This window comes from Bufo bufo, chromosome 3, assembly GCF_905171765.1.
Source record: "Bufo bufo chromosome 3, aBufBuf1.1, whole genome shotgun sequence".
NCBI lineage: Eukaryota > Metazoa > Chordata > Amphibia > Anura > Bufonidae > Bufo > Bufo bufo.
Genome location: NC_053391.1, coordinates 511643465 through 511659206, shown reverse-complemented (window position 1 = coordinate 511659206; position 15742 = coordinate 511643465). Strand labels below are relative to the sequence as shown.

The following is a 15742-nucleotide window of genomic DNA, read 5'->3' as shown; positions in this document are numbered from 1 at the left end:
TACCGCTGATAGAGGTCGGGAGCCGGCTATGTGATTCTGCAGCCAGCTCCCGCCTCCTGTATATGAATGATCGATAGACTTATCTTCATTGGTGGCGCAGTGCGCCCCCCCCCAAGCCCCCCAGTATTAATCATTGGTGGCGCAGTGCGACCCCCACCCCCATCCCGGCCAATAGTAAAAACATTGGTGGCGCAGTGCGCCCCCCCCCCCCCCCCCCCAGTATTAATCATTGGTGGCAGTGGCCACAGGATCCCCTCTCCCCTGCTCCTCCGATCGGAGCCCCAGCTGTGTAAGCCTGGGGCTCCGATCGGTTGCCATGGCAGCCAGGACGCTATTGAAGCCCTGGCTGCCATGTTCAGCTCCATGCTGCTGTGTGCACAGAGCACAGAGCAGCAGGGACAGTGTGAGATCCTATTCACCCTGATAGAGATCTATCAGGGTGAATAGGACAAGGGTTCTAGTCCCTAAGGGGGTTAAAAGTTAGTAAAAAAAAAACACAAAAATATTAAGTATAAATGAAAAAGATTTATAAAAAAAAAATACACATTAACAATAAACAAAAAAAAATACACATTAACAATAAACATATTAATTTTCAGCAGATTTGTGTAGGAATTTTTTTTTTTCTCAAAAATGAAAATTCCCAGAATATCGGTATAAATTATCGGCTATCGGCCTGAAAGTTCACAAATTATCGGTATCGGTATCGGCCCTAAAAAATCAATATCGGTCGATCCCTAATAATAATAACATAACATTGTCTGATGGGCATGCAGAATAAGATCTATCCTTCAATTTAAAAGGAAAGCAAGGGGGAGGTGAGGGTAAAGGGAAGAGGAAAAGGGGGGACAACAGCTGGTAAGTACACCATTATTTCAAATATCATAATCTCAAATGTAGATGTCCATGTACTATATCATAAACGCCATACTCCTCTGAGGGTGTTTAGTGTTTATATAGTAGTTGATGTTATGGTTCCATGCATGATATATTGGTATGAGATATATATTGGAGTAAAATATATATATATATATATATATATATATATATATATATATATATATATACACTGCTCAAAAAAATAAAGGGAACACAAAAATAACACATCCTAGATCTGAATTAATTAAATATTCTTCTGAAATACTTTGTTCTTTACATAGTTGAATGTGCTGACAACAAAATCACACAAAAATAAAAAAATGGAAATCAAAATTTTCAACCCATGGAGGTCTGGATTTGGAGTCACACTCAAAATTAAAGTGGAAAAACACACTACAGGCTGATCCAACTTTGATGTAATGTCCTTAAAACAAGTCAAAATGAGGCTCAGTAGTGTGTGTGGTCTCCACGTGCCTGTATGACCTCCCTACAACGCCTGTGCATGCTCCTGATGAGGTGGCGGACGGTCTCCTGAGGGATCTCCTCCCAGACCTGGACTAAAGCATCTGCCAACTCCTGGACAGTCTGTGGTGCAACGTGACATTGGTGGATAGAGCGAGACATGATGTCCCAGATGTGCTCAATTGGATTCAGGTCTGGGGAATGGGCGGGCCAGTCCATAGCATCAATGCCTTCGTCTTGCAGGAACTGCTGACACACTCCAGTCACATGAGATCTAGCATTGTCTTGCATTAGGAGGAACCCAGGGCCAACCGCACCAGCATATGGTCTCACAAGGGGTCTGAGGATCTCATCTCGGTACCTAATGGCAGTCAGGCTACCTCTGGCGAGCACATGGAGAGCTGTGCGGCCCTCCAAAGAAATGCCACCCCACACCATTACTGACCCAATGCCAAACCGGTCATGCTGGAGGATGTTGCAGGCAGCAGAACGTTCTCTACGGCGTCTTCAGACTCTGTCACGTCTGTCACATGTGCTCAGTGTGAACCTGCTTTCATCTGTGAAGAGCACAGGGCGCCAGTGGCGAATTTGCCAATCTTGGTGTTCTCTGGCAAATGGCAAACGTCCTGCACGGTGTTGGGCTGTAAGCACAACCCCCACCTGTGGACGTTGGGCCCTCATATCACCCTCATGGAGTCTGTTTCTGACCGTTTGAGCAGACACATGCACATTTGTGGCCTGTTGGAGGTCATTTTGCAGGGCTCTGGCAGTGCTCCTCCTGTTCCTCCTTGCACAAAGGCGGAGGTAGCGGTCCTGCTGCTGGGTTGTTGCCCTCCTACGGCCTCCTCCACGTCTCCTGATGTACTGGCCTGTCTCCTGGTAGCGCATCCATGCTCTGGACACTACGCTGACAGACACAGCAAACCTTCTTGCCACAGCTCGCATTGATGTGCCATCCTGGATAAGCTGCACTACCTGAGCCACTTGTGTGGGTTGTAGACTCCGTCTCATGCTACCACTAGAGTGAAAGCACCGCCAGCATTCAAAAGTGACCAAAACATCAGCCAGGAAGCATAGGAACTGAGAAGTGGTCTGTGGTTACCACCTGCAGAACCTCTCCTTTATTGGGGGTGTCTTGCTAATTGCCTATAATTTCCACCTGTTGTCTATCCCATTTGCACAACAGCATGTGAAATTGATTGTCACTCAGTGTTGCTTCCTAAGTGGACAGTTTGATTTCACAGAAGTGTGATTGACTTGGAGTTACATTCTGTTGTTTAAGTGTTCCCTTTATTTTTTTGAGCAGTGTGTGTGTGTGTGTATATATATATATATATATATATATATATATATATATGCGTTGTCTAGGGTTTATTCTTTCTCATTACAGAGAGCGCCTAGTATGCGTTGTACGTGTATGGAGTATTGTAGCCTAGACAATGCCCCTCTGGGTTTCTGGAAAAGATATTCAAATTAGCTTTCTTAAGCATGTGCTAATTTTCATATATATTTTTTTTCCCAGAAACCCAGAGGAACATTGACTGGGTTACAATACTCCTCACAAAAAATTTGAGTTCATTAGAATCTGAACTTTTTGGGGGATAAATTATAAACCGATAGAATTGATTCTCTCATCCTTAGTATATAGCTTCATTGACAACTGTCATTGAGGCTGTTTTGTGGCATTGTCTATTTTTTGGCATTTATGTATTAAGAGAACTGTATGTCAGAGGCTTGTACTCCTTTTGCTGCTCTCTTTGTCTTTTATACTTGTATTTGTAGACACGCTAAGATTCAGAAATGGCATTATTAGCATTGCAGGAGGCTTGCTTTGGCTCAGTGCTTATGTAAGAGAAGACTGTTTTGTTGCAGCCAGCGCGTGACACATTAAAAGCTGTGGATGGGAGAATGTCATGAATAACGTTCAGCGACTGAATCCTTTATTTTTCGTCCCAATCAGTATGAGCACTTCAGGGCAGAGGAGGAAGAAAAAATTAAATCCCACGGTCAAGATGTGGATTCCTCTGTTTACTTCATGAAGCAGACAATAAGCAACGCCTGTGGAACAATCGGCCTTATTCATGCAGTAGCAAACAACAGGGACAAGCTCAGCTTTGGTAAATGTCTTCATGTTGCCATTACAGAATGTGTACACCAGGTGGTGCTATAAGACTCAATCAGAAGAATTACCTTTCTAATCAAACTTGCTTAAAACAGATATTCCGGTTTTATGAAATTGTTCACCTATGCTCAGGATAGGTCATAAATTTCAGATTGGTGGAGGTCCGACTCTCAGCACCCAAGTCTATCAGCTGGTTGAAGGGGCTGCGGCACCAGTAGGAGAGCTGTGTTCTCTTTAGTGTTTACCTGTATGCTGTCTGCATTGTAGTGGCAGTGCAGTGTAATTGTAACTGTTCATCCTATTCAAGTGAATGGGATAGGGAGGTGCAATTACCCAGCACCACAACTACATGAAGGTAAACATTGAAGAGAATGCCTAAATAGTAGGAGCAACCTCCCCACAGGGCACTCGTCCTTATAAGGGCGACCCCGTCTGGAACCGGTCCCTAGCTCTAAGCCCTATATTTCCCTACTCTATTCCCGACATCCATGTTTCATATTCTTGCATCAATAATCATCAGGGGACAGAGAATCGGGATCTGTGTTGATGATATCAGGGTAGGTCATGTAAAGGGTAGGTGGAACAAACAATATTTTTCCACCTATATATGTTTCAGGGCATGATGGCAGCACCGGGCTATAGATGTCAGCTGACATCTATAGCCCGGTGCTGCCATCATGCCCTGAAACATGTAGGTGGAAAAATATTGTTTGTTCCACCTACCCTTTGTAATCTATGATGCTGTGTGCTCCCGTGTGCACGATCAATGCTGCTCCGGGACATATGGGCCGCTCATGGACGTATATATAGGAGGGCATACGGTTGTGAGTCCTAAGTCAGAGCATTCGAAGAGTCCCAATATATTTCCCAGATTGGAGTTTATTATGTCTGACAGTTTTTTCTTCTTTCAGAAAGTGATTCTGCTTTGAAAAAATTTCTTTATGAGTCCACCTCATTAAGTCCTGAAGAAAGAGCCAAATTTCTAGAAAAAGATGAGGTATGTACAAGTATAACTTCGCTGCCGTATTTAACTGGGGGTTAGCAAAGCAGATTTGATCACTACGGCAATTTCATTGTAAGGGAACCTGTCACCAGTTTTATGGTGTCCTAACTAAGGGCAACATAAATAAGTGACTCATTCTCTTAGCACAATGCTGGGTCACTTTCTTTAATTGACCCAGTCAATCTGCCAACATCTTGTATTGAAAAGCTCCAGCTGATAATGATGAGTCATGAATATTCATGAGCTCCTGACTCTCCCCGCCTACCTGCTGCTGATTGACAGTTATTTTTCATATGAATCAGCAGCAGGTGGGCAGGGGAGTGGCTATAGCTCTGAATTAAATATACTCTGGACTCAATGACATCACGCTGGACTCAAATCAGCTCATTAGCATGCGGCATGCGGCATCTTTGTCTGTATATTATGAGGTAACCATCTGTCACACCAGTAAGTGAATACATCTAAGGCACTTTTTAGTAGTTAAAGGGGTTGGCCACCATAAGTATAAAAAACAATAAAGTGCCCCAGACAATAACTAAAGCCAAGAGGAATATGTATCATGACAGATATACTGTATATATATCATTTTTTTACTGCATTTAGCACAGCAAAGCGTCTCCAGGGGAGCAGTCACATGACATCTCTGCCTACTTGTGATGCCATAGTGACAACAGCACATTAGGTGTCATTTCATCAGTGCTTTAGCATACCTCCCAACTTTAGAATAGAAGGAAGAGGGACACTACGTGCCCAAGGCTACTTTCACACTTGTGTTTTTTGTGGATCCGTCATGGATCTGCAAAAACGGTTCTGTTACCATAATATAACCGCATGCATCCGTCATAAACGGATCCATTTGTATTAGGTCTTCTATAACCATAACGGATCCATCTTGAACACCATTGCAAGTGAATGGGGGACGGATCCGTTTTCTATTGTGCCAGAGAAAAACGGATCCGTCCCCATTGACTTACATTGTGTGCCAGGACGGATCCGTTTTTCTCTGGCACAATAGAAAACGGATCCGTCCCCTATTCACTTTCAGTGGTGTTCAAGATGTATCCGTTATGGTTATAGAAGACCTAATACAAATGGATCCGTTTATGACGGATGCATGCGGTTATATTATGGTAACAGAACCGTTTTTGCAGATCCATGACGGTTTGGCTCAGTTTCATCAGGCGGACACCAAAACGCTGCAGGCAGCGTTTTGGTGTCCGCCTCCAAAGCGGAATGGAGACTTAACGGAGGCAAACTGATGCATTCTGAGTGGATCCTTTTCCATTCAGAATGCATTAGGGCAAAACTGATCCATTTTCGACATACCTCCCCCGTACCAGGACCGCCACTGAATTCTGGGACTGTCCTGCCGGATACTGGAAGGAGGTATGGCTTTAGGCCTCATGCACATGACCATAGCCTGCCTGTGCCTGTATTGTGGTCAGCGAACAGGGGGTCTGCAATATACAGGCACCAGCCGCGTGCGCACCGTATCAAGTGATGGGTCTGAAATTCGAAAGATACGGTGTGGTCTGGAATGGAAGCACAGATCGGAAACCTATGCCTCCGCACTGCGAAAAAGTACTGTCGGATGCAGATTGCAGACCCCATTTAAATTAATGGGTTCATGTCTGCAGACAGTGAACACACTGTCGGCGCCCATGAATTGCAATGTATACACACACACACGTGTGTAAATATATGTATATATACATATGTGTATGTGTATGTATATATATATATATATATATATATATATATATATATATATATATAAAAAAGAAAACAATGGCGGCACCGGAAGAACAACACAAGAAGGGTGCTATGTCCAGGGATGTAGCAGCTTACCCCGTCAATAGTGGATGAAAAACGGACAGCACTCCAGGTAAAAGTTGATGGTGTTTATTCACCCATGTGGATGGCAACGTTTCAGCTCATACAAGAACCTTTGTCAAGCTTGACAAAGGCTCTTGTATGAGCTGAAATGTTGCCATCCACATGGGTGAATAAACACCATCAACTTTTACCTGGAGTGCTGTCCGTTTTTCATTATATATATATATATATATATATATATGCTCCATTCACACATCCGCAATTCCATTCCGCATTTTGCGGAACGGAATTGCGGACCCATACATTTCTATGGGGCTGCACGACGTGTGGCTCCGATCTGGAATTGCGGACCCGCACTTCCGGGTCCGCAATTCCGATCCTGAAAAAAATAGAACATGTCCTATTCTTGTCTGCAATAGCGGACAAGAATAGGCATATTCTCTTAGTGCAGGCAATGTGCGGTCCGCAAAATGCGGAACGCACATTGCCGCTGTCCGTGTTTTACGGATCCGTGGATCCGCAAAACACACACATACGGTCAGTGCCCATGCATTGCGGACCGCAATGTATATACACATATAAATGTATTAAACACAAAACAACAGCACTCTCATTAGATGAAAATAGAAAAAAGATTATTCACCCATGTGGACGCGATGTGTGTGTGTGTGTGTGTGTGTGTGTGTATATATATATATATATATATATATATATATATATATATATATATATATATATATATATATATATTCCAAAAAGAAGGCAGCACTCCAAGGTAAAGGTGTAAGTGTGTGTGTGTGTGTGTGTGTATATATATAATATAGGGGGCGTGGCTTAGCGGGTCGGCTGTGTGGACTCTGAAGGTTTTTATTACAGCCAGCTTCTGACAGGAATCAGCTGTTTGTAGAGAGGGAACAAGCAGCTGATTCCTGTCGGAGTTGGAGCGGGCAGCAGGGAGCCGACCACTGACAGGAGCAGACTGCACATGCGCATGGACGAACTCAGCTGCAAGGTAGAGCAGGACTAAGGGGGAGCGGCTTATAACTGAAAGAGAAGGAGGCAGGTGTGTTTAATGAAGTATATTAGGGACTTCATTTTTTCCCTGCCTGCCACACTGTAGTGGAGAGTATTTGAAGAGTGGCCAACCCCTTTAATGATTGTATATAATTAGTTAGATTATAATCAAATATCCACATGACAGGTTCCAACGGTTATAACTTCAAGTTATCCACTGGATATGTAATAACTAAGTCATAGGAGGGGGACCAACCACTGGGACACCCACCGGTCCCAAGAATGGGAGCCCTGTAACCCCATCCTCATTGAGTGGCAGGTTGATCATATTCCCTGCTCCATCCATTTCTTTGGGACTGCTGATGATAGTCTAGTACGGCACTCTGCTATCTTCAGCAGTGCCATACAGAATGAATGGAGCAGCAGGGCACATTCCTTGACCATGGTGGTAAGAGTCCTCCTTCTTGGGATCGGTGGGGGTCCCAGTGGTCGTGTTTCCAGCCATTAGTTAGTTCTACCCTATCCAGTGGATAATGTGAACTTACTGGAGTACTTCTTTAAGATCTAGCTCTGCGTTGACTTGCGCTTTGGGGCTTGTGCGGCTGAATGCGAGCTATGTAGGGGGATTTTCAAGTGTCATTGAAATTAAATTTAAAGAGAACCTTTTAGGAGATTAGTGTTGCCGGAACCACAGGCAGCATAAAATGCCGACAGGATCCCTGGTTATGCACAGCTGTGTTTTAGGGCTCATGCACACGACCATTGTTTTACAGTCTGTTTTTTACTGATCCGTTGTTCCGTATCTGAGGTTTTTTCTCTCTGATTTAAGTCCTCTTCCGTTCTGTTATTGCACAAAACATATCCGTATGGTTTCCGTATTTGATCCGTTTTTGCGGATCGTATATAGAAACAGTAACTTATTAATCACCAAACACATGAGCAATATGGGCTAGGCATAGCATTTCTACAGTATGGATCCGCAAAATACGGATGTGTTCCATGTGCGTTCCGTATTTTTTGTGCACCCATTGACTTGAATGGGGCCTCGGACCGTGATTTGCGGACAATAATAGGACACACACTACTTTTTTGTGGAACGGCCATGCGGACAAATAGAAATGGAATGCACACAGAGTAACTTCTGTATTACAGCCCCATTGAAGTGAATGGTTCCGCATACGGTCCGCCTCCGTTCATTTTGCGGAAAGAAAATACATTCGTGTGCATAAGCCCTTACTCTGAGATGCTGCAGCATTTCCGAGAAAACCAAGTTCAAAGACCAGCTGGGAGTGTGGAGAAAAGTCATATCAGTGGCACCCCGCAGGCTTCGCCCCTTCCTGCTCAGCTTGATTAATAGGCCTCTCCCTATACACATATAGGGAGACACCTGTCAGTGGAGTTGACTCGGGTGGGGAGCCGCCCAGATTAAATCACTGCTGTTTGTAACCAAGGAACCTGTTGGGACTTCATGCTGCCCGTCGCAGGAAAATCCTGAACCGCTTGCTTCACTTAGTATACTAAAACATTACACAACTTTCTAATCCCCAACGTTTTCCAGATCTCTTCTGTGACAGTGGATAAAAACATTCAGACCTAATATTTCTCATTGCTGATACTTCTCTACAGTTGGCTCCAGTTTAGACAAATCTAGACTTCAAGCTGATACATTTTACTTGGTTCACTTGTTGTTTTCCTTTAGTTCTGTACTTTGGGAAATGCTTCTGACAAATATGCTGCGAATATCCACAGAGTTTAATGGAGTCAACATATGGCAATATAGGGTCCTTGTGGCAAACATTCACACAGCATGCATATTCCAGTAGCTGCATGTCTTCCCCCCCATATTTGTCTTTAAATGTGATGCATTAGTCAATGTGTAAACTAGAGTTGAACATTGTCATTTTCAGCAACTGTCACCGGCCACAACAGAACTTAAAGTGGTATTCTGGTTATATTATGTTATCCCCTGTTCACAAGAACGGGCATAACTATTAGATCGGTGGAGGTCCTACCGCTGGAACCCCTACTGATCTATTCATTCATTTCGGGGGCTCCATGGGGTGTGTGCGTATTCTCGGGATTGGTAGGGGCCCCAGCTGCGGGACCTCCACTGATCTAATAGCTATGCCCTACCCTATGGAATAACTTAACATAACAAGAATATGCCTTTAAAAAAGGTATTGCCATCTTGACATTTATGGCATATCAAAAGTGCAGGTACTACTGTCAGGACTCCTACCTATTGGGTGTCAAGTGCTAGAGTAATACATGTTTATTTTAGCCGTTAATTAAATAATATTTTAGACTTCTTTATGGGCTAAATATGTATACTGGTTTTATATTTGATATTTGTGTGACCTTCTATTATGTTTTGGCACCATTTTCTGTATATATATATATATATATATATAGTGACATTTGAGATTTGAGAGCGAGAACCATTAGTATTTTCCCATTCCTGCTGCACAGAATGGCATTGCAGACCCCTTATGGCCGCAGGTTGTACACCCCTGGTGTACACCAAACAAGATGTGATCAGGCCTTACTGCAGGGGTGCACAAACATTGTCAGACTGAAACCTTCTCAAAAAAACTTATAGGGGTGTTACCAACTGTAATACTGTATTTATGGCGTATTGTACATACAGTTAATACCATAAATGTCTGGTTAAACTTCTAGCATTCCCATCTAATGGGAGATTACATTTAAGGCTACTTTCACACTGGTGTTTTGGCTTTCCGTTTGTGAGATCCGTTCAGGGCTCTCACAAGCGGTCCAAAACGGATCAGTTTTTGCACTAATGCATTCTGAGCGGATCCTTTTCCATTCAGAATGCATCAGTTGCAGCGTTTTGGTGTCCGTCTGATGAAACTGAGCCAAACGGATCCGTCCTGGCACACAGTGTAAGTCAATATGGAAGGATCCATTTTCACTGGCACAATAGAAAACTGATCCGTCCTCTATTGACTTTCAATCGAGTTCATGACAGATCCGTCTTGGCTATGTTAAAGATAATACAAATGGATCCGGCGTGTGAAAGTAGCCTAAAATACACGTGAGCAGCCACAAGACATAGACATGCATGTCTGTCACCAGATTGTTGGGGGCCGCATGTGGTGCACCCCTGTTTTACAATGACAGATCATGGCAAAGTATCAGGCAGACTAAATTTGTAGCAAACTTTTCTATAATATGTAAGAAGAAGTTTCATAACTTTATTATGCAGCAAATGTTATATATATATTTTTTTTTTTTTACACACACACCTGGAAACCCCTCTAAAGGGGTGCTGTATCAAAACATCGAGCGGAAACTGTACAGTATGAAAATATTCTGCCTCTGCATGGGTGCTGTCAGAGCGGAGGCAGGCGTGTCCTTGCTGCTTCAGCTGGTTTTAGTTGAACTCAATGAAACTAGTGTTGTCCGTGCTGTAACACCCTAGGACAGCTCCGCAGGTGCCCTGACAGCCCCCGACTCTCCTGCTTGCAGAAACAGATAAGGGACATCATGTGCATTACAAAATGGTAGCACCTGATTTTCTGGTAACATATTCACTTTAGTACTGAACCTCTTTAATATTCCAAATCTCTATGACATTATGGTTTCAGTTAAAAAGTTGGCCCATAAACAAAATGGATCGCCTATCCATAGGATAGGAGATAACTGTATGATAATTGAGGCTCTAAATGCCAGGACCCCCACTGATCCCAATAACAGGGGTCCCTGATTTACTTTGAGCACATACGGGACCACCTCTCTATCCGCTTATGGGATTGCCGAGTACAGGGCTCCGCTATCTGTCAGTCTAATAGACATAAATATAGCGGCGGTCATGCACTTGTACAACCGCCTCATTCACACAGGGAATCGGGGACCGCCGTTCTTGTGGCCGCTACGGTTCTCAGTGGCTGGACCATCACTGATCATAATCCCATTTATAAGATGGTTAGTGGGCAAACCCCTTTAATAGAACGGAATGGAGGAAAGAGACATACAGCTGTGTATTCTGTGTGTTGCTGAGGCGAAAGATGTAATACACCCCCAGCTATCCAATAGCTATTGTGCCTATACTCTAGAACTAGTCATTGGATAAAATATTTGTTGATTTTTGAGCCCTGGAAAACCTTGCATTTAGCTGTGTACATACCTAGTATTCCTGTGGTCCAGTTTCTTGCGGCGCAGCTTAGTCGAGTATGTCTGTAGCTATTAACAAGATTATTGCTCTGTTATTCTGTTCCAGAGTATTCGGGTTACACATGAGAGCAGCGCTCAGGAGGGGCAGTCTGAGGTAAGACTTCTTATTTATTTCATGTTTTCTGCCCAGTCTTTCCAAATTTCAGGGAACAGACCTGACCTAATATGGTTCAGTCAGATATAACCTAAACCCTGTGTGGGATTATTTGGCATATAGAAATCTCTTGAATAATCATCATTCTGCTGCTATGTAAATATTTGAAAGTATTTCAAGACCTAAGACATGAGCCTACTGACAATGGCTAACATACACATAAAGATTAGGAAGTATAGAAAGGACTGAGCCAGACATGGGATATAGAAGAAAGACAGCTCACCACCTTGTAAATTCGCTTGCACGGGAAGGGATCGCTCCCACTATAAAATCAAAATAAATCCCAGCAGGCGTATCGATTTTTTTTCTTCAATGCTTTATTCCATACACAGATTGATCCATATACAGGACGCGTTTCGGCCCGTCCAGCCTTCCTCAACTGCAGTTGACGAAGGCTGGACGGGCCGAAACGCGTCCTGTATATGGATCAATCTGTGTATGGAATAAAGCATTGAAGAAAAAATCGATACGCCTGCTGGGATTTATTTAGATCAGACATGGGAACTGAGCTCTGTGCTAGTGTTAGGAACCTTCAGCCTTGATTCAGTAAATGCCATACATCCACCCCTATTGAAATAGATTAAAGGAGTGCTCAGTGGTTAGCACTGGTGCCTTGCAGCACTGGCTCAGTGGTTAGCACTGGTGCCTTGCAGCACTGGCTCAGTGGTTAGCACTGGTGCCTTGCAGCACTGGCTCAGTGGTTAGCACTGGTGCACTGCAGCACTGGGGTCCTGGGTTTGAATCCGACCAAGGACAACATCTGCATGGAGTTTATCTGTTCTCCCTGTGTTTGCTTGGGTTTCCTCTGGGTACACCAGTTTCCTCCCACACTCCAAAGACATACTGATAGGGAATTGAGATTGTGAGCCCCATTGGGGACAGTTGGTTGCTAATGTCTGTAAAGCGCTGCGGAATATGTCAGGGCTATATAAGCGAGCAAAATAGTAATAATAAAAGAAGTTGTCCAGCTTTAGAGCCAACAAACCTTAACATTCAGATCTGTGCCATTAAAGAGAAAAAATCTGACCCAATTGCCCATGGTTCCTCCACTCCTCTGTTGCCGGCTGCTTGCGGGTCCCCATAGAAGCAAAAAGTATGGTTGGTCCCAATGAGACCTGTGATTGGCCGCAGTGGTCACAAGACCCAGCCGCTTCCTGGTCCCACAAAACAGTGGCGAGACCATGGGTAGATGTACCTGCTTTGGTATGTTCAGGAGCACAAGTCTAGACGATAAGGGTTGTCGGCTCCAAGGCCTTAAAGGGGTATTTTAAGGGGACTAAAGGTTACAGTAAAAAATGTTTTTAAAAAATATATAACAAAAATGCTAAATTATAAGTCATCCGTTTTCCAAATGTTCCATATAAAAAAAATATATAATTGGTATTGCCGTGTCTAAAGATGTCCGAACTATTGAAATAGATAAAAATATTTATCATGCTCTGCAAATGCTGTAACCAAAAAATAAATGGCTGATTTGCCATTTGTCATCTTGCACCTTCCCACAAAATTAAATAAAACGTGATAAAAACATTATATGTACCCCAAAATTGTGCCAATAAAAACTAAATGTTTTCCCACAATAAAAGCCCTCAAACAGAAAAAAATAATTAAAATGCATTTTTTTCTTTTTTGTAGTAAAATATAATAAGAACTCATCCGTCATGCCGTCATCACACTCAATTGCAGAATAAAGGTCATTCTGTCATACAGTGAATGCCGTAAAAATGAAACCCCCCAAAATTGCATCTTTTTTGTTTTTTGTTTTTTTTTTTCATTTCAAATCAAAACCAAATATAATTTTTTTTTTGTTTCCCATTATCCAATACAAGATAAGATAGATTAAATGATGCCATTAAAAGTACAACTTGTCCCTGAAAAATAAGCCCTCATACGGCTATGTGAACAGAGAAGTTTAAAAGTTATGGCTCTTGGAAGGTAGGAAGACAAAAATGTAAATGCAAAAATAAAAATTGTCCCAATCATCAAAGTGCTAAATACTGTATTTTGTGTGTGTGTGTGTGGTTAGTAAAAACAAAGGAAATACAGAAAATATGAATAAAAATCTAGAAATGTAAATGAACCTTAAGGGACTTGTCGGCATGTCTTCATGGCTTAGGATCTATTTAGGTGGTGCTTGGAGGGAATCTGATGGCTCATCTCCTTATTGTAATTAATCTGGTTGAATAGGAGGAGATTCTGATAATTATTAATTATGAATTTTTAGAGCATGAGCTCCTAATATATATTTTTTCAATTGGCTGCACCCCTGAGCATTACCTTCAGTGGACCCTACAGACGTCTGATTTCCCATTAGACCAATGTTCTCCTATTGTGTGACCGTGGCCTGAGAACTCCCGGGCCCTACTGCTTTCTCACAGCCAGGAAGTAGTCTGCAGTCGTTGCATAGGAAGAAAAATGCAAGTGTTATTCCAGGGTCAGGTCATAGATGTAAAGGCACATGTCTCCTCCATGCTGTTTGCTGCCCGCTTTACTGAACAGTTCACATGCCTAAGTTGGGGGCAAGAGATTACCTGGTGGGGCACTCATTGACGGCCTGGGCAGGGAGTCCTGCTTTCTGCAGGATGGGAATTCAAGCAATGTATTTTGTAAGGCAGTAATATGTAAATGCACTAAATAACAATTCATAGTCCTCGGTCCATCCACTGTAACCAAACGTTCAGCAACTCTGTAATATTAGAAAGTTGCTGCACATTTCTTTATGCTTTGGTTAGGTATAATTGGAAGACCCCTTTAAAAGGGTGTCCCACGGTTGATGTAAAAATAGTACATGGCAGTCTATTTCTAACGGAGATAGATCCAGCCCTGTACCACCGATGAATCCAAAGATCGTCCCATCCATTCCAATTGCTCGGCTAGATTCTCTTCAGGCTGGCAGCTCATGGGGTATGTCCTCAGGGGGCATGTCCTTTCTGCTGCAGCTCTCTCTCTGTAACACTCACAGATAAGGCTGGTGGCATGTGCAATCACTTCAGTAGGTGGATGTGCACATTACTATACAGATTAAACACCAGGGCGCCATTATAATGAAGCATGTTTGTAACAGAAAGTAAATTACAAAAGTAACTTGTTTTTTTAATGCAAAATTATATTCAAATAAAATGTCATGGTGGCAGAACCCCTTTAAGGAGCAACTGTGGCCATAGCCTGAGTGCTGCGACCCCTCCATCAATCTGATATTAATGACTTATCCTGAGGATGTCATCAATGTTTAACTCCTTGAAGCCCCTTTAATAATAGGATCAATCATTCTTACTTGAATCAGGGTAACTACAGATAGACCTGGGCTGGGTATCAGGTGACAAATACATAGCGCTGACATATTCCGCAGGCAGTGCTTTACAACATTATTATTACTTGATGTACCCCATGGAGCTCACAATGTAGGTTCCCTATCAATGTCTTTGGAGTGTGGGGAGAATATACAAACTCCATGCAGATGTCCTTGGTTGGATATGAACCTAGGACCCCAGCGCTGACCACTGAGACACTGTGCTGCCTACAAGGTTTACTGAATCATTTCCCACAGACATCTATAGATCATTCTGCTCTATAACATTCTGTCTGCAGATTGCACTGCATGTTGTGATGACAGGTTCTCGTTAATTCCTCCTCTTGGTTTTTGGGATCGCTGGAGATCCCGGCAGCTAGATTCATATCGATTACACTTTTATGATTTTCTGGTATAGTCAGAAAATTCCTTCATGATGGTAAAGGAATGCTTGTACCCTTTTACTTTCCTGCCTTCATTTGTCAAAAAACTATTAAATGTTTTAAAGGCAAATAATCATTTTCTTTTTTAGAAGCTGGAATTTAGTTTTGCTTGAAGAGTAGCTGTCCCCACTCCTGACATGTCTATTTTAGTATGTAAAATGCCACATGAAATGACAATTGTGGAGCATTTATTCTTATGATTTAGTGATGTTCCTCTGTTATAACTGCTAGCAGTTTATAAATAAAGGTGTTACCAGGTGTGGGTGTCTAGCACTGGCAGCACTGTTTGGACACTGTCACAATAGGCAGAAATATACTTTATTCACAAACTTCTAGTTGGGATAAT

At 42.7% G+C, this 15742-nt stretch overlaps 1 protein-coding gene across 1 annotated transcript in view; it reads left to right on the top strand.

Moving 5' to 3' along the window:
• The window catches only part of UCHL3 (ubiquitin C-terminal hydrolase L3), a 76900-nt gene that overhangs the window by 26020 nt on the left and 35138 nt on the right, over window positions 1-15742 (top strand). The window contains exons 4-6 of the mRNA XM_040425344.1: window positions 3302-3458; window positions 4375-4460; window positions 11557-11604. Coding sequence (XP_040281278.1) covers window positions 3302-3458; window positions 4375-4460; window positions 11557-11604 — 291 coding nt within the window. The remainder of the gene's footprint in view (window positions 1-3301; window positions 3459-4374; window positions 4461-11556; window positions 11605-15742) is intronic.